The 26967-nt window shown below is 42.1% G+C and overlaps 1 protein-coding gene across 11 annotated transcripts in view; it reads left to right on the top strand.

Annotated features, from left to right (window-relative positions):
* Positions 1 to 25264, top strand: part of ARMC8 (armadillo repeat containing 8) — a 73635-nt gene extending 48371 nt beyond the window's left edge. For 6 of the 11 annotated variants that reach the window (XR_004971546.1, XR_004971541.1, XR_004971545.1 and 3 more), the window contains 10 exons: positions 4724 to 4806; positions 5113 to 5194; positions 8849 to 8935; positions 11913 to 12005; positions 13620 to 13769; positions 14934 to 15029; positions 16056 to 16151; positions 18496 to 18568; positions 19231 to 19484; positions 19857 to 19951. Coding sequence is in view for 4 of the 11 variants with exons in the window: in XM_036332455.1 (XP_036188348.1) it covers positions 4724 to 4806; positions 5113 to 5194; positions 8849 to 8935; positions 11913 to 12005; positions 13620 to 13769; positions 14934 to 15029; positions 16056 to 16151; positions 18496 to 18568; positions 22910 to 23079 (930 nt within the window). In the remaining 7 variants the exon portion in view is untranslated. Of the gene's footprint in view, positions 1 to 4723; positions 4807 to 5112; positions 5195 to 8848; positions 8936 to 11912; positions 12006 to 13619; positions 13770 to 14933; positions 15030 to 16055; positions 16152 to 18495; positions 18569 to 19230; positions 19485 to 19856; positions 19952 to 22909 lie in introns of those variants that run through there. The other 5 variants (XM_036332459.1, XM_036332457.1, XM_036332456.1 and 2 more) reach the window with 3 other exon arrangements.
* Positions 25265 to 26967: the final 1703 nt, after the last annotated feature.

Raw genomic sequence — 26967 nt, 5'->3', positions numbered from 1 at the left:
TTAGCCTGACTCAGAAACCAACCTATTCTGTAAAGTGTAAACATTGTCTGGTTGGTGGGGGAGGAAGGAAAGCAGTGCAGTGAGATGAAGAGCCATAAGACGCAGCCGTACAACTCAGCATTTATAATAAAACCTCAGTAAGTCAGAGAACAGGAAGGAATGGCCAGTAAGAATTTGCGAGGGGCTTAAGGAATTATTTGAAAACAATTAGAATAGACATGTTGATTTCAATGGGGCTATTCTTGAATCAGTTTGGAAATTAATAATTTAATGTTTTTGTCATTTTTAATGTTTTATAACTGCCTTTCATATTTTCAAGAGTTGAAAACATGAAATCTTAAGTTTTTGTTTCTTACAGGGGGAGGGGGTCATCCAGTCACCCTGGTTTTATATTACGTGAATAAGGTAGTCAAGAATGGGATATTTTTTTCCTTTTAAACTGAATAATTTCTTTTAAAAAGTATAGGCAGAAAAAAATAAAAAGTAAAAAAAAATTAAAAATGAGAATTTGTCTTCTACCTTCTTTTTCCTAGCAAAGAAATTATATCTACGGGGTCATTGTGAGGATGAAGATACAATGTATTTAAAATATTTAATATGGTGCCTGTAAGTGCTCAACAAATGGAAGCATTTATTAGAATATCTTAAATGACTTCATTGGGAGATTAAAAATAAATATGTATTTTAAATTGTACTAGAAACACTGAACAATGTTGGGGCATAAATAAAAAAGGTTTTCAATGAAGACAGTGACTTTAATCTATAAATTTCCAGTTCTGTTAGTTATTTATTCTTTATAGAAAAAGAATATTTGTACTTCAGAAGCATAGAGGCTCTTTAGCTTATCTCTTATTAATTACAAGATGACTTCTTACTCTCTTAGAATAGATTTAAATTTCTGGTTTTCAAAACTTTTTGTTTGCTTTAGCATGCCTTTCAAAGCACCAAATTAAATTTTGGGTTGTTGTTTTTTAAGTTAAATAGAATATACAATATAAATCAATAATTGGTTGAATTCAGAGGTAATAGATATGTTAGGAAAAGTATGGAGGCCAAATGTTAACTTTGGTTATCTAAGTATTACTGTCCATGGTTGCCCTAGATGTTATTTCTCCAGAGTCATTATTCATATGAAGCCCTGTCTCAAATATGCATGTTCAAAATTTGAACAAATGTAAATTCTTCTCTATATTTTTAAAGTTATAAGATTTTAAAGTATATTTTTGAATTTAGATCAATTTTTAAAAATATCTTTCTGTCATCTCAGAAACTTGCTAAGTATTTCACTTTAAACATTTTTATGATTTTTTATACGTTGATTTTATTACTAGTTAGTGTTCTGGGTAACAGTATAATTATACCATGAATTTATATTTTTAAATATTTTACAAAGTACAGTAATTCTAAATGGAAATTTAAAAGGCACAGTGTCAAAATTTTGTATGCCTCTGCCATGAAATCAGGCAGATGCAAGGAGCGATTTCTAAGCCTTAGCCTGCAAGTTGAAACAAGCACCTTGAACATTTTGAAGGTTTTCAGCGGTACCACAGAAGTAGCGCCCTTCAGGACTCGGCTCTGTTACTGAATAACAACACATTCATTCACAATTCAGAATCCATGGATTTAATCTGTGGTAAAATTGTTAGTTATCGTCTTAAGGCTAATCTACCAAAGAGTTGTAAAGGATTTCCGCAGCATTCATTGATGATGGTAAGTATTTGTAAAGAGTTAATGATGACAGGACCAGGCTGTGCCCCTTGCCCACGGTCCTGAGACCCTTGGCCTTCTGCATACTGAAAGAAGCACACCTGGGAGGGGTAATGCTAGATACAAAACAGAGGTATTTATAAAACCAAGTAATGAATATTGATTTCAGACGTTCATTAAGTGGAGACATAACATTGAGTATTGTACTACTAATTGTGATACTGTCGTTGCATAAACCATTGAATTATAGTTCCTGTTCGTTTTTTAAAGTTTGAAGTACAGGTTGGTTATTTTGTTAGCTGGTTACAAAACATTAGATTCAGAAAAAAATATATATCTTTTCTCTCACATACTTTTTGGTACAAAATGGGTAATGAGATGCTTTAATTACATCGTTTTCTTCATCTGGCATTTATGACATGCTTCCTCCTGTGTGTCCAGGAGTGAAGCAGAAGACTGGTGTGTACCTTTTAGGAGCTTATAGTTCAAAATAGCTAAGGAGATGAGACACTAAATTGGTAGATAGTAATTCCAGGGCCTCGTGTGTGTATGTCTTGTCTATACTAAAAGCCAGTTTTGGCATGATTGATACACCCAGATATGATTAAGATATGACTATAATTAAAATAGCCTGTATGAACGGGTCTGGAAGAGTCATCTCCTATGAAGAAGTTTATTTCAAAGTGTTACCACTTTTCTCCTTCCAAAATATTAAAATCTGTTATTGCAGAGTTTTGACTCACAAAATCTGTATTACTTCTGTGTCAATTGAAAATATTTTTCTAAGGGACCTGTCTAGATGTGATTACATTGTAGATTAATATTTTAGAAAGGAAGCTTCCAGAGTTAATGATGCCATAGAGGTACTTTTTCAGCATTTTGTTTTGTAGGCAGCTTCTGTATGGAATAGATATAAACTTGTCATATGTAGAATGAGAGATGAAGGGAGCCTTGGAACACATGTCCACTTAAGGAAGGGTAGGGGAGAGAGGACTGTAACTTAAAGAGATTACAGTTGGAGCACTTATGTCTTTTAAATAGGGTGCAAGTGGGAGGGCACAGGCCAAAAGAAAGGACCCAGTGGGATGGGGCAGAGTAAAGTTGCAAGAAAGAGGTGGGGGGAGGTAATTTCTGGATCAAGGTGCAAGGTCTTTGAGCTTGAAGTACCCAACTTCAGTGTAATAAGAGTGAAAAAGTATGGAGATACTTTAATGAGAAGAAGGAAGTTGAGACAACCTGTGTCCCAGAAAAAAAAAAGCCATGTCCCTGCAAGAATGAGGTGGGCACAGAGGGCCTGAGGGCGTGAGGGAGGTAGGAAGAATTTGAAGAAGGACGGAAACACATAGGGAAGATGGGAATATCCTGCAGGTGAGTGCAAGGCTGGTGGAGCGCTGAGGGTCCCGCCGAGATGGGGTAGCACCCACAGAGATCTGGCAGCCAGGATTGCTGAATTTTCTACTGTAAACCAGCAGTTTGGGATGTGAAACAGGAGTGAGTGGTGGGAGGACAGTGAAAAGAAGGCGTTTGTCTACTAAGTGGAGTATCTGAGCAAGAAATCCAGGTCAGGGAGAAAGGTGTATGCGGGTCGAAAAGAGTAAGCCGTAGAAAGGAAGGTATTTAGGGGCCAGAAGTGACAATGGGGTCAGGGGTGGATGTGCATAAAGATAAGGGTGAGATTAAGTTTGCTCTTGGGTGAGAAGTATAAGTTTTCTCAGCCACTTAGGAACCTGCAGATCACTATATAAAAATTACCCTTACTGCCCTACAGCTGCAGTGTGGTTTCCTGTACTTAATAGTTGACATTCTCCCCATCACTCTTAATTTTAACTTTTTTTTTCTCTTCTCATTTGGTTTGAACATCCTGAGACTTCCCACCCCCTCCTACTCTGAGGTCATTGATCCTCAACCATGGCGGCACACTGGGCTCTACCTGTGGAGCTTAAAAAACAAAAGAAAACAAAAAAATAGGTGCCTAGGCCCCATCTCAGAGACTCTGATTTCATTGGCCTGGATTTTTTTTTAAAAAAGCTCCCCAGGTGATCTTCCCGTAGGAGCAATGACTGCCGTTCATTTGTTGCCCATCCTGGGAACCGCCTGGTGAGCACAGGCCTACTTCTCTAGCAGGGCCCTCTTACACGCATGGCTAAGCATAAGGACTCAGGCTCTGTCTTATCTAAGCCCTCCGTTTCTTAATATGCTGATGGCGATAACTGTAATGGCCACAAAATGGATAAGATAAACCAGATAATGTAACATTTATTCGAACTACCCCTGGCACAAAGAAGTACTCTACAAATATTAGTTTTGTTGATATTTGTGTTGCGATTATGTTAGCATTTTTTAAAATATGCTGTTTTCCCATAGGACCACACAAGTTAAACTTAATTTCTTCCCCACACTATTTATTTTGTATCTATACATTATTGCTTAATGAAGAAAAATTGTAGGCTTTGTTTTTAAATTAAAAAAAAAAGCTCCATGATTGTAGTGATTACATGGAGCAGGGCTTGGTGCTACAGTGGAAAATGGCAAGGGCTACTTTTCTAAATATTTAACTTTTCAATTTGCTTGGAAAGAAAGTAGCCAGAGGTGGCTCTGTCAGAAACCCACGGGTTACATTTCCTAAGAGCTGTGTGGACCATGATTTCCCTAAAATCTCATTGTCGCGGGAACCTTTCCAATGGTAGTCCGTTTTCTCTTTCACTCTTTCTTAAGACTATTTATGCAACACCTCTGCACCAATCATGCCGTGTGGGTATTGTTTTAAGTGTTAATTAAAAATAATCAAGCATAATCGGCCCCTTACGCCTGTCATTCAGCCTGGCAGGTCCTTAGGGGGTAGCCCAACCTTTCTGATGAGATGCCTGCCCCCACCACAAACTGATGGTTCCAGAGGTAAAAACTCTCACTAAAGCCAACATTAAACTTTTAATGACGTTAGCCTACTTGCATTTACAAGCAGCGAAGTGTGTCATCTTTGTGTTGTTATTTATGCAGCATTAACCTTTTTCTCCAGATCATTGAGACTGAAAATATGATGGACCGAATTGTGACTGGCTTGTCTGAGTCTAGTGTCAAGGTGCGGTTAGCTGCTGTCAGGTATGAGCTTTAAATGGTCTGAATAAAAACCCCTTGCCATGTGTTTAACCTGTTTCCTTCCCGGACCTTCACCAAGTAAGCACAGAATCCAGGTGTTACTCGAAAGTCTGCTCAGGTGAATTCAGTGTTAACATTTAAACCGAGAAGCGAGCCTGGGAAGCCCACCAAGTGTTCTGAAGTAGTTGAATTAATAATGGCTGTGGCTATACCTGAAGTGTATACTAGTGATTGTGAAATGCCAAGCAGTGTGTTTGAAAAGTGTAAGTTTCAGCTTCTTGTGAAGCTAATTCTGATTATTCTTTGTAGATGTTTGCACAGTTTATCTAGATCTGTGCAGCAGCTTCGAACCAGCTTCCAGGATCACGCCGTGTGGAAACCTTTAATGAAGGTAAGGAAAGGAAGGATCAGCAAGTAACAGCCATTCCCACGGAGCCCTTACTGAGCTGAGGGAGCTGACGGCATTCCGTGGTCTCGGGGCATGTGTGATTTTTGTGTAGAGCATTTTAAGCAGTTACCTAAGCATCTTTACACCTGCAGAGTGTGTTTCTGAGGTCAGCATCTCATGTGACAGGGAAGTGCATGCTTGGTTTTCTTTTATTAACTAAAGCTTGAGTTACTCATCTGCTCTCCCTGTGTGTTTAGTATTACACTTTGGACTTACATCCAAAGTCATCTTTGTAATTTTTAGTTCTAAAAGGAAAGGAATCTGCCATTTACAGATATAATCTGTTCTTAGTCTTTTGTCATTCCCTTGATATTTTTTAAATACAATTGTTGCCTCCTACTTTTCTAACTTCTTTTTGTCTTAGGTCTTTTCTTGAGGGGGAATAATGTTTTTCAGGTCAATTAAATCTGAATTGAGTCTTAGAATAAAAGCACAGTCAGTTTGGCCTCTGTTCCATCTTCATTTTTCTCTTTAAGTGAACATACACCTTGCATTTCATAATCAGAATTTTTTGTTTTTGTTTTTTACTACCTGCTAAGAAAGCCTCTGGGTATAGGAAGGCTACCAAGTTTTTTTTACTGTAGAGCTCTTGCCTTCAGCTTAAAGCATCAGGGTTACAGTAGAGGCATCACTGTGGTAGAAATAGTCAGGGGAGGTCCAGGCAGGAGGAGTATGTAATGGACTTTGAAGGCAAAAGGAAGGAAGGCAGGAGGATTAGCCAGAGAGAGGAGCAGCATGAACAGAAACTTTACATTACGGCGTGTGCAGGAAGTGTAAGGATGCCTGTGACTAGGAGAGGGGCGGGCTAGGAGCCCCAGGTGAAGAGTTAGACCAGTGCTGTCTTCAGATGAGTAACTTTCCTATTGGCACTCTTTCTTGTCCTTAAAGTGCACCTTTTTCATAGCAGCTTAATCTTTATTGATTCTGTCTACTCAAGATTTTCTTTAACTGTGCCCTGTTTCCCAAAATAACTTTTAAATATTTCTTCTGGAGCCAATTTCTCTCATTGCTCGGCTAAGTACCCCTCTCTCATATGATTCGAAAATGGAGCCCTGGCGCAGCCTGTGTGCCTCAGTGGTTCAATGTCGGACTATGAACCAGGAGGTCACGGTTCAATACCCAGTCAGGGTACATGCCCAGGTTTCGGGCTCAATCCCCAGAGGGGGCATGCAGGAGGCAGCCGATCAATGACTCTCATCATTGATGTTTCTCTCCCTCTCCTTTCCTCTCTGAAATCAATAAAAACATATTTAATTTTTTTAAAAAACGGAGCCTTGGCCGGCGTGGCTTGGTTGGAGCAATCTGGGAGGGTTTTGTGCACTTGGGTACATGTGGGTATAATTACTATCAAACTACTACTTTATTGCAGTTTTAAAGTATAGATACTATTAAAAGCTCAAAAGTAGATCAATAATTTATTTTAGATATTTCAGTTCCTCTTACTTCAAAGTCTGTTTGCATGTCTATTGATTTTTCCTCTTTTACTCTTCCATGTAGTTAACTGTTGATTAGCAAACCACAAGAGAATAGCCATTTGATTTTAATTAAAATGTTTATTTGTCATTATTTTTTGTTACTATTTTGGTGAAATTCTATTTGGTTAGTGTGAGAGGTCAACTTCCAAATTTTACGCTGTCTTACACTGCATTGAGGAAATGTTTTTAAGAATTTCACAGACTCTCTTCTGTTTTAGTTTATCGTTCATTGTTATCTAATTTGAAAATAAAACTTGATAAAAGCACATTAACCTCTATAAAACAATACATATTTTAAAAAGTGAATCATATCAAGCAAAACAACTTTTTAAAGCCTTAGTACGCACTAACTTATTTAAACCAGTGATTCTAAGTAGTGTAATTTTGGAAAATGATTATTGCTCTTACTTTGCCAACCTTCATTGAGCACCCATTTTGTGCAGTGTCATTCGGTTGATACAGGCCAGGGTAAATTAGATCATAGATCTGTAGATTATTCCTTCAGACGCTGAAATTTGTTAAGAGAAAAGGGGGTTGGCGTGTCTACACATAGAATTTGAACAGTGTGGAAAGTAATAAAGGTCCTACAAGAGGCCATAAACAGTGGCCCAGGGGAGGATAGAGTGACTGACTGGAAGGGCGAAGAGCTCCACGGAGGCTTCTGGAAGGAGATGGCCTTACAAGCATGGGTACGGGGTGGGCCTGAGAGATGGAGAAAGGGCATGGAAAGGCAAGGGAAGGTGAACAGTGTCTTAGAGGAGGTGTGGCAGACAGAGATCAGCACGCATAACAGGAGATTTATTTTATCAACTAGCTAACAAGTCACAGGAAAGTTAAAATACAGTATCTTAGGAGAACTGCTTCTGTTTTGTAACTCTTGATTATTCTTAACTTGGGAACGTCAGGCTTGATTAAGCTGAAGAAAGCAGATAATATATTTAACTCTTTTTTTTTATTGTGGTTTTTTTAGTTTTTTGTTTTTGTTTTCTTTGCGATTCTCCATGTCCAGTTTGCATAGCGAGAGCTCCTAGGACGCCTTTTGGGATGACAAGCTTTATCCGGATTTGCTCCCAAATGCAAAGGGTTTAAGGCGGAGTGGTTAGTGCATGAAGTGGTAGTGTTTATGAAGCCTTCCCTCTTAGAAACTGGAAAGAACAGGTTCTGATAATAGTTAGTGGTGGCTAACATTTGTCATCATGTTGTTGTCTTCTGAGTTGAGTGAGCATCTATGGCATTTAGTTTACTCTAGACCTGCCATATGCCTGATTTTGTGCCTGATAACAACAAAAACTATAGCAATAAATTACCTTTTTAAAAACCTTACTTATATAGCCTTTACTATGTGCCAGTTACTAGTCTAAAATCTTTTCGTTTATTGATTCTCACGAAAACCCTATGAAGCAGGTACTATTATTATCCCCATTTGACAGCCAAGGAATTCATATACCTATGCAGTGGTTGGCTGAAATTTTCACTCAGGAAGTCTATGTTCTTAACTTTTTGCAATTATGCTTCCCTTATTATTCACTATATCACATTTTATCCTAAATAGTCCTATAAACAAAGTGTTGTTTTCTTTAATTCCTCAACTCAAAAGCTCAGAGAGGTTAAGGTGCACACATCTCATAAGTGGAGGAGTCAGAGTTGGAACCAGGGCTATGTGATTCCAGTCCCCTCATTACCCGGCCTGTGCAGCAGCTTAATCCATCTGTGCTCCTGGTCAAACAAGTCCTACTAGGGACACATCGGAAAGTTTTGGACCCTTGGGCAATTGTGTGTTTCATAAATGGCCCGAGTTAATGAAGTAGAATGTGCTAACTTTCCCCAAAGCAGTCCCACGATCTTTAAACCTTTGCATGGGGCACCCCTCCCTGCCTTGCCTGTCTTCTTTGTGCAGCAACTCCCACCCTGGCAGTGGGGCTGCAGCTTCTCCAGCAAGATAGGTGTGGGGCCGTAGTCAGAATTATTGCACTAGGTAAAGGCTCACACGATATCAGGTCCATCTTTCCTAACCAGCTCTCAAATACGAGAAATCAGGATAAATTTGGTTTTTCCTCATTCTTATGATCTCACCTCCATGTTTCCAAACCATTAATAGTACCCCTTTTTTTTAATTCCCTAGGTTTTGCAAAATGCACCAGATGAAATCTTAGTAGTAGCATCTTCCATGCTATGTAACCTTCTTCTTGAATTTTCTCCAAGCAAAGAGGTTAGTATTGATTTTCTCTTCCTAGACTTTGCCTGGTCCTACCAGGGGCTTAGTCAAATAACTTTCATAGTAGTTGACACTGAAATTTGAAGACTAGTTTTAAAAACTACTTTTGATGCTGCAAGAAGGAGAGTAGCAAAATAAATCATTTTTAAATATGGTTATTATAATTTTCTGTTATCGCTTTTATTCTGCCTGGCATATTCAGATTATTTAAAAGATATTATAGTTTGCATTCACTCTAAACTGCCTGTAAATGTAAGAAATAATACACAAATAATAGACTATTTTCAAACTATCATTACTAATAAATTAAGACAATTTTGTAAAACCAGGATTATAAGTAATTTCTGCTGGCATCAGAAAATAATCTTTTTTTTTTTTAATCCTCACCTTAAGAGTAACGGTATTTTTCCCTTGATTTTTATTTTTTATTTTTTTTTAAATATATTTTATTGATTTTTTACATAAAGGAAGGAGAGAAATAGAGAGTTAGAAACATCAATGAGAGAGAAACATTGATCAGCTGCCTCCTGCACACTCCCTACTGGGGATGTGCCCGCAACCAAGTGCATGCCCTTGACTGGAATCGAACCTGGGACCCTTAAGTCCGCAGGCCGACGCTCTATCCACTGAGCCAAACCGGTCAGGGCTCCCTTGATTTTTGGAGAGAGTGGTAGGGAGTGGGGGAGAGGGAAAGAGAGAAAGAAAAACATTGATGTGAGAGAGACACATGGATTGGTTGCCTCCTGCTCTCACCCCAACCGGGGCCTGGGACTGAACCTGCAACTGAGGTATGTGCCCATGACCGGACTCGAACCTGCAGCCCTTCAATCTTAGAGCCAATGTTCTAACCACTGAGAAAAATCGGCCAGGGCCAGAAAATAATCTTTTTAATGGTTAGTGTTACTGGTAGTTGTTTGGGGAAGTATTTTCCCCTTGTTTTTTTATACGTTTTATGAATTATTTGAGCATGTATTATTTCTATAGGGAAAATTAAAATCAACTTTAATAAAGGAAGGAGAAAACCTTCTTCAGTTAATGTTATCATGTTAAAATATCTCTGGTCTGCCCAGTCATGAGCTGAGGTTTAGACACTGTCTTTTATTACGCATTTAGTAGACCCATTTTGGTTGAACTAACTTGTCTGCATTGTAAGATCTACAGGCTTCTGACTGGTAATTAGGAAGGCTTTAGTAACAAGGTGGAGGTTCAGAGACAGTTATTTACCAGCAATAATCTTGGAACAAAAGGGAGAGACTGGCAGTTATTCTGAAGGATGACATAGGCGAGATAAGATGCCAGGGCTTCCATCAGTTCTCTGCCCTGGTGGCGGGGATCTTGGTCTGATAAGGATCTGGTTGCAGTCAGTGTGACACCGTTAATCATCCTGCATAGCTGTTGTGATGCCTCAGATCCACCTTCAAAATATTTAGGCTCTAGTTAGGTAGAGCTGCAGTAAGGTAGATGAGCTCAGGTGTGGGATCACTAATGCAACTGGTTTTTCATATTAAAAATAAACTAGACTATAGTTAGCAGTACTGTATTGTATATTTGAAAGTTGCTGAGAGAGTAGATCTTAAAAGTTCTCATCACAAGGGACAAAATTGTAACTGTGTGATGGTGAATTTTAACTAGACTTACTGTGATGATCATTTTACAATACATACTTATATTGAATAATATTTTATACCTAAGACTAATATAATGTATGTCAATTATATTTCCATAAATAATAAACTGGATCTTGAATTGGAAGGTAAGGAAGTGTAATAAGAGCATTATTGGACCAGGACAGAATTGGAATATGGACTATAGATTCAATAAAAATACTGTTTTGATGTTAACTTCTCTGAATTCGGTAACTGCTCTGTGGTTCTCTAAGAGAACATTCTTGTTCTTAGAATAAACATTGAAGTAGTAAGAATAAAGGGACATGACGTATGCATTCTCCTTTCAAGTGGTTCAGAAAAGATTTTAAAATGCGAATATGGGTATATAGAATGAAAGAGCTCATGATTAAGCAAAATAATATGGCAAAATGTTACAAGTTGGTTAATCTGGGAAAAGAATATATATAAGCTCCATGTATTAATCTTGCTACTTTATAAGTTTGAACTTAGTTAAAAATAAAAAGTTTTAAAAAACATACCACAATTTGTGCAAGTAGAGGAATGTGTGTCCTTCAAAAATGTCATCATGAAAGGCACTGCTCTGTTTCTTGGCATATAAATCTCAATTGCTGAAGCCGTTTCTAGAATCCACTTGAAAGATGGCCTTTTAAGCATTCATTGGTGATAGTAAATCAGTCCTTTAGGATTTGAATTTTTATAAAATTAACAAAACCCATTTTCAGCTAAGTATCATAAATTAAATGGTCAGGCTAAAAATGTGCTATTTTAGGTATAAAACATGGTATGACTGTAAGTACAAGACTGACTTTGCTTGTATCATTGAGAAATAGTCCTGAAAGTGGTTCTAAAAGATGAATTCTGTTTGGAATAAGATTGGCAGTGTGGAAGGAGGATAGTTAGTTTCTCTTGGGCTCCATTCTGAATCAGCCTGTTGCTTCATAGTCACAGCTTGGAAAAACACATGAGATAGTGAGGTCTGTGCCTGCACAGAGCTGGAGCGATGCCCTCTCAGGATGGTGAGAAAGAGCCTGTGGAACTAGGTGGTGGGGTCATGAGTATGTATGAAATGTACTGATGGCTAGGATATCTCCTGAGTCTCTCAGGACTACCAGAAAAACAGGAAATGACAGGGATTGTTTGTGTTTTTAGATTTGAGAGAGAATAATTGTCCTTGCCCTTCTCAAGGTGATTTTTATGGCCACCTCACTCCCTGCTCTGTGAAAGTTGCTTGGACTTGGGTAAGAGTGCAAACAAAATCATAAGCAGAGTGCCAGGGTATGGACACATTTAGTTCACAAACCTGACTTAAAGCCGTGTGTTTTTTCCCCCCTTTCTGATGGCAGCCAATTTTAGAATCAGGAGCTGTAGAGCTACTTTGTGGATTAACACAAAGTGAAAACCCCGCTTTACGAGTGAATGGAATTTGGGCTCTTATGGTACGTTTCACTCTTTTATGTATGTCATCATTTGCAAAGAGAATAGAGCTATTTTCAAAGTTAAAACTAAAAAGGTGCTATTTGAAACGTGGAGTTTTCTGTTTAAAAAAACCTTAACTATTTTAGCCTAGTTTCCTTTTATTTATTTACTTTTCATTATTTTTAATTGTTGATAGTATTACAAATGTCCCTTAGTTCCCCTCTTTGCCCCCTCCCTCCACTTCCCACTCTTCCCCAGTCCTTCACCACACTGTTGTCTGTGTCCATGGGCTGCTCATATATGCATATAAATTGTTTGGTTAATCTCAGTTTTCTAATGACCTAGGACCTAGCAGACTCCATATTCAGCTTTCAGATTTAAACATAAGCAAGTTGCTTGGCCACTGTGTGCCACTGTTCTACTAATAAGAAAAGTGGACAGATGTTGAAACTTGACTTAAATTAATTTTGGAAAACAAATTTTCCTCATCATGAACATATTGATATCTGTATAGAGCTACCTACTTTATTTTTTATTTTTTTGTTAATCGTCACCCTAGGATATTTTTTCCATTGATTTTTAGAGAGAGTGGAAAGGTGGGGGAGAGACAGAGAGAGAAACATCGATGTGAGAGAGACACATCAATTGGTTGCTTCCTGCATGCCCCCTCGACTGGGAGCCGGAGATCGAGCCTGCAACCGAGGTACGTGCCCTTGAGCCAAGGATCAAACCTGGGACCCTTCAGTCCGAGGGCCAACACTCTAACCATTGAGCAAAACCCATTGGGGCAGAGCTACCTACTTTACAAAGCACTTTTGTGTCTTTGGGGTTTTTTTACATTTTTATTTATTTAAATTTTTGGTATTTTTTATTTTATTGTTGACAGTGTCACAGATGTCCCTCCCTCTTTATCCCCCTGTTTTCAGCTCCTGCCCAACCCCGGGCTTTCACACTATTATCTGTGTCCATTGGTTATGCATAATAAGCAAATACTTTTTTTTTTTTTTTAGCAAATACTTTTAAGTCATTTTCAAAATGCATGGCACAGTATAGTTGTTAATAAGTCATTTGTTATTAGAGTACATAGAAGGCAACTTGATAACCATAAGGATATTCTCAAAAGTAATAATGGATTTTGTATTTATTTGAGAAATCTTAAAGATACTCAATTGCCTGTGTAGAAAGTAATCATATTCCTAATAAAGGAATATATATAGAAGTGACAGTTATCTTTCTCTTGACAGAATTATAGGTAATTAATAGGAATCAGAAAAATAATGTGACATAATTAAGGATTTTTTGCAGATTCTATTAGTACTTTGAAAATAATCAGAGTTACCATTTTTTAAAATATATTTTTATTGATTTCAGAGAGGAAGGGAGAGGGAGAGAGACAGAAATATCAATGATGAGAGATAAACATTGATCGGCTGCCTTCTGCACACCCCGCACTAGGGATCGAGCCCACAACCCAGGCATGTGCCCCTGACCGGAATCAAACCCGGGACCCTTCAGTCCGAAGTCTGACGCTCTATCCACTGAGCCAAACCAACTAGGGCCAGAGTTGCTATTAAAAATATAATTTAATAAAGCAAATGTAGACATAATTCTTGAAATTTCTTTAATCCTTCCAGAATATGGCATTTCAGGCTGAACAAAAAATAAAAGCAGATATTTTACGAAGCTTGAGTACCGAACAGCTGTTCCGGTTATTGTCAGATTCAGATTTGAATGTGCTGATGAAAACATTGGGACTTCTTAGAAATCTCCTCTCCACTCGGCCTGTAAGTAAAACCACCCAGGCTTCCAGATGAGCTACCTCTGCATATGCATCGTAACACATTGCCCTCCCCTCTCCTCCCAGCAACATCTACCCACAGTGTGATCGAAAAACTGCTTCTTCCCAGAGAAGCAAGGAGTTGATGTCTAGACCTGTTCCCTTCATAGGTGCTCTGGAAGCTGCTTCACCATATATGGCCACCTGACCCTGCATTCCTTCACTGCCTGTCCTGTCTCCCTCTCCTTTCGCCTTGCTGCATATGAGCTTGTCTTAATTGGTTACTTTATTCTTACCTGGTTTGCTGGCCATGTGGGTGTTCTTACCAGCCTAAGTAATTATCTCTGGGGCTTCTGATTCTTTCACTTTAGAGAATCCCCTCAGGGCCATTCCATAGACATAAACCCCACACTCACCCAGCCCACAGTTACTGGACTGCTGAAGATGTCAGTATGGAGAACAGTGGATATATGTCAGAGCAGGAGAGGCTGAGCCTTGCTCTGAGGTCCCTCTCATTGTTCTTTAATGGTCCCTGAGCAACATTGTGAGGGGCCGTTCATATAGATGAAAAAACAAGAGTGGTTTCTTCTCTGTGCCTCACTTGTTCTTGTGTTTTTATTCAATTTATTTAAAGAAAAAAACCAGTTTACCCATTTCTCCCATCCTACCCCCTACCCTCTGCCTCTGGCAGCCACCAAACTGTCTCTGTATCTATGAGCATAATATTCTTATTTATATAAACATATATCTTACATATTATTTATTATGTGTTATTATTTATATTTCACTTCTTTTTTTAGTCTTCTTTATACATTTATGCTCAAAGGTAGCAAGTATATCTATACCATGTTTTCCACATCTCTGGCTCCCACATCTCCCTCACCCATTTTTATGTGCCTACTTTTTCTTTGATATATTTGCATTTGATGATCCCATGTGATTATAATTCCATATTCTATCAAGCCAAGTCTACACTCTCTTCATCCTAAAGTCATAAAAAAAAATGTTGAAGGCAAAATGCAGTTTCAAACACAATTCTTTGGCACCTAGTTCTATATGCTATGATGTTCTCTTTGAAGTATAGTTGTATATTTAGAAGCCTCTGTTCTCTCCTGTGGAATTTTTTCTTTGTTCCCCAAGTGATAATTGTGGATTTCCCATTGTTTTGCAGCATATAGATAAAATCATGAGCACTCATGGAAAGCAGATTATGCAAGCCGTCACTCTTATTCTGGAAGGGGAGCATAACATTGAAGTCAAAGAACAGGTATGTGTTCCCTTCCTTTGAGGAATATCTTCTGATTATTCCAAGAAAGATTTGAATTCTTCCCCCTGGCCCTGGCCGGTGTGGTTCAGTGGGTTGGGCGTTGTCCTGTGCACCAAGGTACTTACCCTTGACTGGAATCAAACCCGGGACCCGTCATTCTGAGGGCCGATGCTCTATGCCAATTAAGGCAGGGAAGGCTTCTTGGAGGGAGTGACATTGAGTCCAGGAGCACGGTCAGTCAAGAATCACTCACAGTGAAGAGAAGTGGAGATAATTTTCTCCAACTTTAATCCGCATTTTGTTTCCCTTCGTGTTCCTCTAGTACAGCGGTTCTCAACCTGTGGGTCGCGACCCCTTTGGGGGTCGAACAACCCTTTCACAGGGGTCGCCTAAGACCATCGGAAAACACATATATAATTACATATTGTTTTTGTGATTAATCACTATGCTTGAATTATGTTCAATTTGTAACAATGAAATTGGGGGTCACCACAACATGAGGAACTGTATTAAAGGGTTGCAGCTTTAGGAGGGTTGAGAACCACTGCTCTAGTAGGGTTCTAATTGCATGTGGCTAATGGACAGGGCTCAGGCCTTCACCCAGAAGGTCATGCGTTTGTGAACAAGTAGCATTTGGAGAGAGAGGGGACTTGCAACACTTCTGAAGCTTCCACCAAAGAGACGACCCCTTTGAGGAAACCGTGTAGGGAAGTAACAAGAGCTTCTCTCGGAAATGGAGTTTTCAAGAAAATAATATTAAATTATGTTTTCCCTTTCATTTATATGATAGCGTGAACTATAAGACATGCCTGCCTTTGCCCAGCGATGACTTATGCCAGGAAAGAAACCACTGAAATGTTTGGGTTCCTTGGGCTTGTTGGCAGTGAGGCCAGGGAGTGAGAAATTAAGACATTCAAAGTGGAATGTGTGAAAATCCTAATTTCCTGGGAAATGGCTCACATTCTTGAGAGAGCTGAGTCAGGGACTTCAGAGTTCTCCTGATCACTGGCCCTTTGTTCTTTCCAGACACTGTGCATCCTAGCCAACATCGCAGATGGCACAACGGCAAAAGAACTCATAATGACCAATGATGACATCCTGCAGAAAATCAAGTATTACATGGTAGGCCCTTGTTTCCTTTCACTGCTCTACACTAGCCGCACCTTAGAAGGCAGGGACTTCTAACAGATGCAGGGAGCTCTCTTCTATCGTGAAGAAGAAGAAACAACAGCAAGTCCTTGAGGCTGTGCCATTGGCAGTGTTACCAGTCACCACCCCAGTTCCCCCAGTCATCTGATTGCCTCCCTCTTATTCAGTGAAGACCGAGGCGTTTGGCTGTCAGCGTCCCCAACCCCTGTCCTCCCTCAAGGCTTCATTCCTATGTGGAGGATCGCTCCAGCCCTCTGGCACCTGTTCTTTGATCCGTTTACTTTCAAACGCAATCTGCCACCTGCTTCCAAACATTTCAGCCACCAGCTCTCATGACGATGCCCTGGATCTTACCACCAGAAACTGCCTGTTGCCAAAATGTGGCTATCAAACATTCTTGCTCATTTCACTGTTGATGTCTTCTTGCAGCACCCTAAACATGGGTGACCCTGTGTTCTCTTTGCCATGTCAGAGCTGCCTGCTATAGAGAATGGCACAGAACTAGGCTGGCTGGTTTCTTGTTAAATTCATTCCAGAACCCAGATAGGCACTCAGCACTGCCTAGTGCCCTCCTGTGGTTCTCCAGCAAGCTGGCACCCTTATTCTCTCTCTCTTTTTTAAAATTATTTTCCCCCATTGATTTTTAGAGAGAGTTGGAGGGGATAAACAGAGAGAGAGAGAAACAGTGATTGGTTTCCTCAAGCCTGCAACCGAGCTACATACCCTTGACCAGAATCAAACCCGGGACCCTTCAGTCCATGGGCCAAGACTTTATCCACTGAGCCCTGACCGGTTTGGCTCAGTGGATAGAGCGTCGGCCTGCAGACTCAAGGATCCCAGGTTCGATTCTGGTCAAGGGCATGTACCTTGGTTGCGGGCACACCCCCAGTAGGGAGTGTGCAGGAGGCAGCTCACTTTTTGTTTTATTAAGAGAAAAGAAGCCAAAATCCTTCAGTGGTTCCCTGTTACACCTTGAATAAAATCCATCCTCTCCTATGATGGCCTGTGAAGTCCCACATGACCTGACTTGTCTTCCTCAGTTCACACCAGCTATGCAGCTCCTTCGTACCTTAGACCTTTTCAGGAACTTCCCCTTCCTCTCAAAACCCCTAGCCCCTTCCTCTTTGTACAACTGACATCGTCTTCGAGTCTCTGCTTAAATGTCGCCTCCTTCAAAGAGATCTTTTCTGTACATTCCACCTAAATTAGGTTCCTACCCCTCCACCTTCCAGTTTTCTCTATCACAGCAATTTGTTTCTGAAAACATATTTATTTGGATGAATGATGAACTTACACATAGTAAATGCTTATTGCTGTACTGTATACAAGTTCATTTATTCAACAAATATGGCCTGAGGCTAAGAGCAGGTGATAAGTTTTGTTTTGTTTGTCTCAATGGAGCCCAAGCTGGACACCTCCTAAAAAAAAGTGTTGGCTTGTAGAAGGAGAAAAGAACCACTCCACTAATCATAGAATGTATTTGAGGAAGCCACATCCGTTTCTTTGTCTGTGCCTAGTAGAGAGAGAGTCCTGCATGGTCAGAAAGTCTGTCCTAGCATATATCACTGGCATTTCTCAGATATGATTAAATTATTTAAGTGTACTGGGGACTTTTTGTGGCTTTGTGTTTTTTTTACACCAGTAGGAAAACCACTTGTAAAGACTGTTTAACCATTGGGCCTTTTTTCATTTAGGAGAAAGCATAAATGACAAATGATCCAAATAGTTGTGCTTTCAGTACATAAAGAAAAATAAATAGAATTGTGTTTCAGACCAATAGGTGGCTGCTTAACAATAGGAGACATTCAAGATAAACCAAGTAGAGTCAAGTTTTTGGAGATGTTCCTACAGAAATGAGAGTAATTTGAATCAGATTATCAGCAGCTGAAGAGATAAATACCAAATGCACATCCATCCAGTTTATTGGCTGCTAGTGACCTGAAGGTTTTCTAATAGAAATAAGGCATAGCTTAAACCTAAAGCACGGAATTTTCATGTCAGTGTGGATTAAAGGATAAGTTACAGACGCCACCTGTGGCCCTGGCGGTGCTTTGTGTGGCAGCCAGAGGATGTCTAAAATGTGAATGTGAGTGTTTGGGCAAGGCTTTCCCTGTTTGCCAGATTCTCCACCATTTCCTATTGTCTTTGGTCCAGTCCGTTCACCCATTAGTGCTAACTTTGTGGCCCCTCAAGACATTTGAGTTTGAAGCCCCTGCTTAAAACCTTTAGGCTATTGGGATTGCTTATAGTATGCCACAAAAAGATGGTCTAAAATGAGATTACCTCCATTTTTGTTTTCCTTTTCTGCATCTAATAGGGTCATTCACATGTCAAGCTGCAGCTTGCCGCTATGTTTTGTATATCAAACCTCATATGGAATGAAGAGGAAGGTAAGAGATTGGTGAGATTGTTCTGAAATGATGGGAAGGAAGTCCCACTCAGGGAAGGCAGCAGGCGCCCCTGAGATCTTGGGTTGAGGCACTGCTCACTGGGCCCCAAGCACCCAACAGCATCGCCCTGAGAAGCTGTGGGACTAGCCTGAGTCAGCTGGACAGTTAACACTGAGCCCCCACCTTAAAGTCAACACTGTAGAAGTAAGTGATAGTCCCTGCTCTGAGAGAGCTGAGGAGGAGGGCAGTGAGATGCACTTGAAGAAGACGAGAGGTGGGAGTGAGTGGGAGGACAGGCCTGTCACTGTTGCAGAGGCATGCATGTCAGGACTACGGGCACGTAAGCTTAATGGAGAAGAGGGTGCATTGGTGAGAAAGGAACAGTACGTGTGACGGTGAAGCAGGCAGCCTGTCAGGAGGTCCTCCACCTTGGCTGTTTACTAGAACCTCTGGGGAATTTGCACCGACTAATCACATCAGAATCCGTAGGCGTGGGCTCCAGGCAAAAGAGTTTTTAAAACTCCCCAGATGATTCCAACCCCCCGATGCAGGAGCGCACGGGGTCTCAGTGCTGGGTTGGCTGCATAAAAATCACCTGGGGAACTTTTGAAGATGCAGATTTCTGGGCTCCATCCCTAGAGATTCTGGTTTATTCGGTCTAGACGGGGTCAGTGCAGGAGTGAGTCACGGAAGCTCTTCAGTGGGGAGGAAGATGATTCCTCTGCTCAGCAGCTGTATCCAGAACAAAGCAGGAGGAGGAGAAACTGGATTCAACGTACAGACCCCAGAGTCCAAGCCTGGTGCTAGGGAAACAAGGCTGCCCTCAGGAGGTCCTACTCTAGTTGGAAGCTAGACCAGAGCCGTGTGAAGTTGGAACTGCCATACGCTAACGAGAGGCAGCAGGAAGTGCTGGGAGGTCAGTGGAGGGTGGAAGAGAACAGAAAGAGGAGACCAAGACCTGCTGTGGGTAGGAAGAGCCTAGTTTGGTGGTGACAGAGGACCCGGTGCCAGGCTGAAGAAGCTGACTGGTCCATGGAGAAGTTAACTGAGGAGCAGACCTCAGGATGGACTGCAGGAAGGAGGGTCGAGAGGCAGGGAACTCAGTTAGAAATCTGTTGGAGAATCCAAGCCAGAGGGGATCCGATACACAGGGAGAGAGGAAGCCAAGGGGAAGGAGGGGGGACAGTGACGAACACTGGTAAAGTAAGGCTCCAGGTTGTTGATTGTAACTAAGGTGAGCAACTGTCTGGCTCATGTGCCCAGTAACCTGTTAGCTTTAATCTCTTAGGTTCACAAGAACGCCAGGATAAATTACGAGACATGGGCATTGTAGATATTCTACACAAACTGAGTCAGTCACCAGATTCAAACCTATGTGACAAGTGAGTATCGAAAGGGCCTGCTTTGGGGTACATTGGATCCTCTTATGAAGAATTGTTTAGCAATTAACATGGCCAAACTTAAAATCTTTTAGATTCTTGGATTCCCTTTTTAATTTTCTGTGAGTCAACTGTGTGACATTTGAGTAAGAGATAAACTAGTAATTAGCAAATTAATAAAGGTCCTCATCTTACTCTGAATTAACACGAGTCTGGGCTGTCTTAGAGGGTACCTGGAAAGGATCCAGAGGCCATTCCTTACATTCCTTTAGTCATTAGAATAGAAATGCATGTGGCTTTCAGAAAAGAAGGCATTCACTAATAAAACATTAGCTCAAAACCTCCCTGAGCACTGCCTTTTGCCTGTCTAGCCTGGCTGCCGGGGATGCAGCAGTGACCACTGAGGAGTCCCTGTTGTCAAAGAGCTCACCCTTTCCTGGGAGAAGCAAAAATCATAATCAGAGATCCCTCTAACCTCAAAATAGTTAAAAGTGTTCTTCCTAGCTGTGTGCACTCCCTTCTACTGCAGCCTTCGCTTTTCAGCTCACTTCCGTGCATAACAATGACTACAGCAACGAGCATCAGCTCTCATCTCCCTGCCTTTCTCATCCTCTACGTTCCCCCTCCAATCCCATGCCCACCCTACCTGCCCTCTCCAGTATCACATCTTCATGTTCATCTTGATTCAGCAATTCATTTCCTCTGCTCTGAATCCCCATCCACTCAGCAATGTTTGTTTTTTAATACTAACCTCCTCCAGGCACTGGTTTAGGCATTAGTGATATAACGGTGAATAAAATTAATGAAGTCCTTGCCTTCATGGCACTTACATTCTAGTACAGAAGACAGACAGTAAGCAAATAAATATGGAATATGATAGCAGGAAATGAGATTTACTATGAACAAAAAGCATGTGAGGGGACTGGAGAGTAAGAAAATTTTCACACAGATTAGTCAATAAAGGCCTCTGAAAATGTGACATTTGATCAAAGACCTGGATGAAATGAGTCTGCCAGGCAGGTGTTCAAAGGAAGAGTGTTCCAGGCAGAGGGGGCAGAAAGTGCAAGGCCCTGAGGCAGTAATGAGCTTGATATGTTCAAGGAATAGCAGGAAGACCACTGAGGTTGGAGGAAATGAAACCAGGGGGAGAGTGACAGAACGGAGCTCAGGGAGGAGGTGGTGAGCACGCGAAGAGCCTTGTAGCCAATAGTAAGGACTTTGGATTTCATTCAGAGTTTAATAGGAAGTCATTGGAGAGTTTTGAGCAAAAGAGACATTATCTGATTTGAAGTTTTATAAGATCACTCTGGTGGCTGTGTAGAGAATCGTCCATAATAAAGCAAAAATTGAAACAGGGAGACTAAAGGCTATTGTCCTGTACATAAGAGATGAGGGTGGTAGTGGTAGACGTTTTGAGAAGTGGTCAGATTCAGGACTTAATCTAAAGGTAGAGCCAACAGGATTTGCTCAAGGATTCGATATAGGATGTTAAGGAAAGAGAGGAAAAGAAACTGCCTAGAGCAGTGGTTCTCAACCTTCTGGCCCTTTAAATACAGTTCCTCATGTTGTGACCCAACCTTAAAATTATTTTCGTTGCTACTTCATAACTGTAATGTTGCTACTGTTATGAATCGTAATGTAAATATCTGATATGCAGGATGGTCTTAGGCGACCCCTGTGAAAGGGTCGTTGGACCACCAAAGGGGTCGCGACCCACAGGTTGAGAACCGCTGGCCTAGAGTTTTTGCCTGAGCAACTGCATAGTGGGTTGTCCTTGACCAAGATGGTGAAGAATATGAGCGAAGTGGGTAGGGAGAGGGAGATCAGAAGTTCTTGTTTGGGCGAGCCAACTTTGCAATGCCTATTAGATAAACGAGGGACTTGGAAGAGTGGGGCTGTGCATATAAATATGGTGATTCAGGGGCAGGATGTAGTATCAGCCATAAACTTGTTTCTGTAGGAAAATTTCCTTGTAAAACTCAACTCATTACTTAGAGACAGTTTGAATAGAGCTTTCTATTCTGATGGGTTGCTCTATTTGAACTATCATTTTTATAGAGTCTTAGATAATTGCAAGAATATCCCTTAGTATACCACTTTTTAAACTGTAGATTATATCTATTACTTTGCTATAGAAACTGCACTTGAGGCCAGCTTATTGCATGCCCAGTCTACTTGGTATACTTTCATCAGCCAATAGTAACTGAAAATGTTAGCCTTTCCTCCATTAACATAGAAGGGAAGACCACTGCTAAAACCTGACTTCCTGATTCCCACAAGCTCATAACAGGAGCAGTAAAGGAGGCCCCCTCAGTCCTAGCTCAGAGGAAGAACACCTTTACAAGGATCAGGAAGGTCAAATCGCTGCCCACATTGCATCTTTCCTCTCCAACTAGTTATCTTCTTTCCCAGTCACAACAAACGCACATCCCACATTGTCAGTGTCATTAGGAGAAGATCTACATGAGCTTGTAACCCGTTCTGAGGCGTTGGAACCATGACAGCCTCATCCCATGAGCTTCTGGCCCCTTCTGTGCACCTTTAATCAGCACCTAAACACCTTCCTGGGTCAATTTTAGTTTCCCAAACCCTAAGCTTCCTCCCCAGTGTCCTGTAGCACTGGGTAAAACCTGCATGGCAATAGAACATAATTCCAGATCCGAGACAACCTCATGGCAGTGACAAGGAAAACTATAGACCATCACTGGGCTGCAGCAGGTGTAAGGACTAGAGCAGCCCTGTCTAAGGGAACCACAGAAGAGGAATGGAGCCAGCCTGGTGTGGAAGTGTCTTCTGACTACAGAATTCTGCCCCTGAGGGCAGGTGCCCAGCTGAGCTCACCCGGTTCCCTTTGGGGAGTCTAACAATTTTTAGACTTCCCCGCTACCATCTTTGAGCCGCAGGGTTTTCCCCCTTTTTAATCCTTCTGAGATGAAGACTGACAGGAACTTTGTGGTTTCAGGGCCAAGACGGCGCTGCAGCAGTATCTGGCGTGACGGGAGCATCCGGGGCACCCGCAAGCATCCCACATCCTTGGTAAAGGAAGTACAGGAACTAGCCTCATTTGATTCCTTCTATTTGCACACGTCACCTTGGACTGCAGGGAGCTGTTTTGCAAAAGCAATTTGGTAGGCTTAGATCTCAAATTCATCTTGAGAACATATTTTTGAGGTAGTAATTTCCTCAGAGGACTGTTGTGTTTGTTTTGGGGGGGTTTTCTGAGCTACCTGGACTCTTTATTAGAACAATCAATCATTTTCCTTTGGACCTACAATTTTTTGCCTATGCTGCAGCCACTTTGTGAGTGAGAATGAGTGTGTCTGTGCATACACAGATGTATGTGTACATGTGTGTGTGCACGTGAGTCAGGATGAATGGATGTGTGTGTGAGGGGGATACCTCAAAATTTTCTTTTCTTATTTTGTGTGAAAATCTCTTTTCTACAGATTTTCCAGGGTTTAAGCATTGCTTGCTGTATAAAATAACTTTACTGAATTATATACAGTTTGAATGAAATGTTATTTTAAAAACAAAACAATTGTTAAGTGTTCCATAAAGGTTATGTTGAATTTTGATCAGATGAATATTTGTAAGTAAAAAATATATGCATTTCTGAACCTCAACTTACATAGATTTTCTTTATAAAAGAACAAAGAAAAGAAAAAAAAAAAGAAAAAGAAAAGGTTGGCTATAGTTGGCCTGAATAACAGGCACGATATATGGTGCTGTGCAAAATAGTAAGCTAGCATCTTACTGCCGTCAATGTCAGCCTAATTCAATAAGCTCTCAGACTTCCAGGTCGGATGGACAGGGTGAAGGAGAGTGAGGGGACAGAGTCACCATAGGTTTTTTGAAACATCAAAGGGAAACATAACTACTGATAGTGGAAGCCCAGCCATAACTCTGGGCTGCCCTTGGCAGGAACTGGGCACAGAGCGCCTCCCAGCCGCCCTCAAACTGCTGTTGGTGCAGCAGTATCTGGCAGGATCTGAACCAGTCACAGAACCTTGTGCTCAAAACTAAAGTAGCTCCTCACTTCCTGGAACAAAGTCTGGTCCCCTTGTGCTGCCTGAAGCAGCACACCTCGCTGTGAACCTCGAGAACGCTCCTCAGACCATCTGTGGAAAGAAGCCAAGAGCAGGATAGTGTGGAAAGCTGTTTTTCTCTTAGCGACACTGCCATTGAGTGTCCTTTTGTAAAAGGAAATAGGAATGTTAGTGAGAGATGCAGCTAAGATCTTTTCCTGCAAGAAGCCAAAAACACTGCAGTTTGAGAGAAGGAAAGGGACTCTCCCTGGGAGGACCAAAGAGGAATCCTTTCCACCTGCCGGGTCAGCTTCGAAGTGAACTCAACCGAGATTGCTCTTGACTGAAGGTAGAACCAGCCTTCCTCTCCCTTTGTTAAAAGACGGTCAAAGGCACTGTGGCCAGGAAGGGAGCCTGCGGCCAGAAGCTTACCGTGGGCACATGCCACACAGGGTCCCGAGCCCACCAGCCACTCCTGATGAGGTCGTGCACATCGCGGGCACCCGCCACCAACCTGTACCTTCCTTGGAAGATTCAAATATGTTTGATTGCTGATGAATGTTTTTAAATGTATTTAACGCAATTTTTCCTGTTCTCAACCTGACCACACGCGATTCAAACACAGAGATTTCCAAGTTGTTACTTTCTCAGAACATCATTGATTTAAAAATCTGTCCCAACAGGCACTTGGGTTTTGTGCAGCTGTCAGTGTGCTAATGTGAGAACATCCTTGCTTGGCACTTGTAACACAAAACAGTATGGAGTTGGTATTTAAAAGTACCAGGTAAATACACAGAAACCAATAACGAATTGCTGAGACAATCTTGAACCCAGATAGCATTAGGAAGCTAACGGCCCAATGAAATAACACGTTCACACTTAACCTCTGTGGATAAATCTTGCCTGTGGCTATAAACAGATGATCAAAGAAAAAGTGCTTTACTATAATTAACTTTTCTGATTTCAATGAAGGAAATGTATTTATTAAAACAAAGCTGTTTGCTGCTCTACACAGGTGCAGTGTTCTGTCAGCAAGAGGTGGGAGGAATGGGATGTGATCTTGTGTCTTCACCCAAGTTCTTAACTAAGCTTCTCGCTCTCTCTAATACTGCATTCTGTTTCTCCTTTTGTGCCCTGATTGTAACCCAAAACTTATGAACTAGAAAAGAATGTCCAGTTTAATGAGTTGCATTTTTTTCCCTTGAGCACTTTATGTGGAACAATACATGTTCTCCTGGTAGTGTTTGAATGATATGATTTTAACACATGCTAATAAAAGCCAAGAAAGATCATGGCAACTTCTATAAAGGAGTCTGTTTTCCAAACGTCTGGAACGCTAGGAAACATTAGAAGATAGTATATACTGGCTTCTGCAACCTGTGATTCTTGGTGAATGTGAAACCAGGAAGTGACTTCACATTTCATAGGGGGTGGCTGGTGCCGGAGGGTCACTGTAGCTTCCAGGGGCCTCTGCAGCAGTCTGGGGGCCCCTCTTCTCCTGGCCTCCTGAAGGCCAGCAGACCCTTTACAGGTGGCCACTGCCAGCCACCAGGATGCCCCCAATGTTGTGTCGCCCTCCGTCCTCTCCTCTTCCCCTTAGTATGCCACCTGGACTTGGGCCCAAAGCCTGGCAGATGATCAGCTGCACGGTGCATGAGCCGCCGCTGTCCCTCTGCAGGGACCCACAGGACCGTCACTCCCCTCTGTTCCTGTCCCACCTCCAGAATGTAGAGAAGCACCTCCGATCTCTTGGTCTCACTAGAAAAGGAAGAAAGCCAAGGACACCTGCCCCAGAGCGTGAGGGGAAGATGGGGAGGTGATTGGCAGGGGAGGGAATTCCCCTGTCGTAGAGGAAACTTGGAATTGAGGCCTGAGAGAGGAGTCGAATGGGAGACTGACCCCAGATCCTGATGGAGAGTTGACGGAGCGATCCCAACTCGTTGCCCCAGCCCTGCCCCTTTCCCTGATTGCTGGGCAAAGAGGCACATGTCGGTTCCCAGCATGAGGGGAGTTTTGATCCATGATCTAACTTCAGAGGAACTGAGGGGCACCCCAATCCCAAGGGCCAGATGGGGCCCACTTGAGCCACCTGCCTTTGCCCCTCTGTCAGCAGCCCGGGCTCCTGACCTCGTCTGCCAGGCACTCAGCCCTCTTGCTGAGAGGAGCCTCCCTGTCTCCATGGGGCTGGGCTACCTCCACCCTGTCAGGGACTCCCACCCCAGATGGCAGCTGTCCTGCAGCCCCAGGTTTTCTTCTGTCAGAGGGAGCCAGGCCCGGGCTCTGCCAAGGAATTCTGCCTGCAGAGTGGGCTGACGTTTTAGCCAAGCTCTGGACCCTTCTCCCCTCCATCTCCTACCACCTCCATCCCTCTGCCTTGAACCTTGTGGATTCTGAGAAAAGGCCCTACTGTGTAAAGGAAGGAAGAATGTGTCAGCACTCCTCCCACTCCAGCCCTGTCACCTAGGGCCCCCGTTTCTCCCCCACCCTGCCACTCCCAGCCACTTCCTGGGAAGGCTTAAGATGGTCACAGACGCCAACACATCCTCCTCCACCCAGGCTCAGTCCTCGCCTACTCTTCTCTCTCCCCTGCTTCATTTCTCGTCTCTCACCTCTCCGGTGATGGAAGATCCTTGGCTTCCCAGCCTCTGGGGAGATCAGACAGCTGTCAGCTGGGTGTACTCCTAAGCAGCTCATTCAGAGCCATACAGCATCCGTGGTGTGGAAAACCAGGCCCAGGGCTCTGGCGATTCTCCAAGGCATTTGCCAGCTCTCACGTGGGCACAGAGCAATTGAATCCCCCTCTTGAGCCCACTCCCAAGGGAAGAGCACATCTCCACGATGGGCGGTCTGCAACAGTGGGTTCAACTTTCCCGACGTGCCCTGTCAGGGAGGGCTCCGTTGTTCCCCACAGGGGCCTGTGCAGATGCTGATGAGCACAGCCGACAGCGTGCTTCCATCGTGAGGTGGCTCAGGTCTCCACTTTCATGCAGCTGGG

Source organism: Myotis myotis, unplaced genomic scaffold (assembly GCF_014108235.1).
Source record: "Myotis myotis isolate mMyoMyo1 unplaced genomic scaffold, mMyoMyo1.p scaffold_m19_p_13, whole genome shotgun sequence".
Taxonomy (NCBI): Eukaryota; Metazoa; Chordata; class Mammalia; order Chiroptera; family Vespertilionidae; genus Myotis; species Myotis myotis.
The sequence above is the reverse complement of the archived record's forward strand: the minus strand, read 5'-3'. Positions and strand labels throughout refer to the sequence as shown.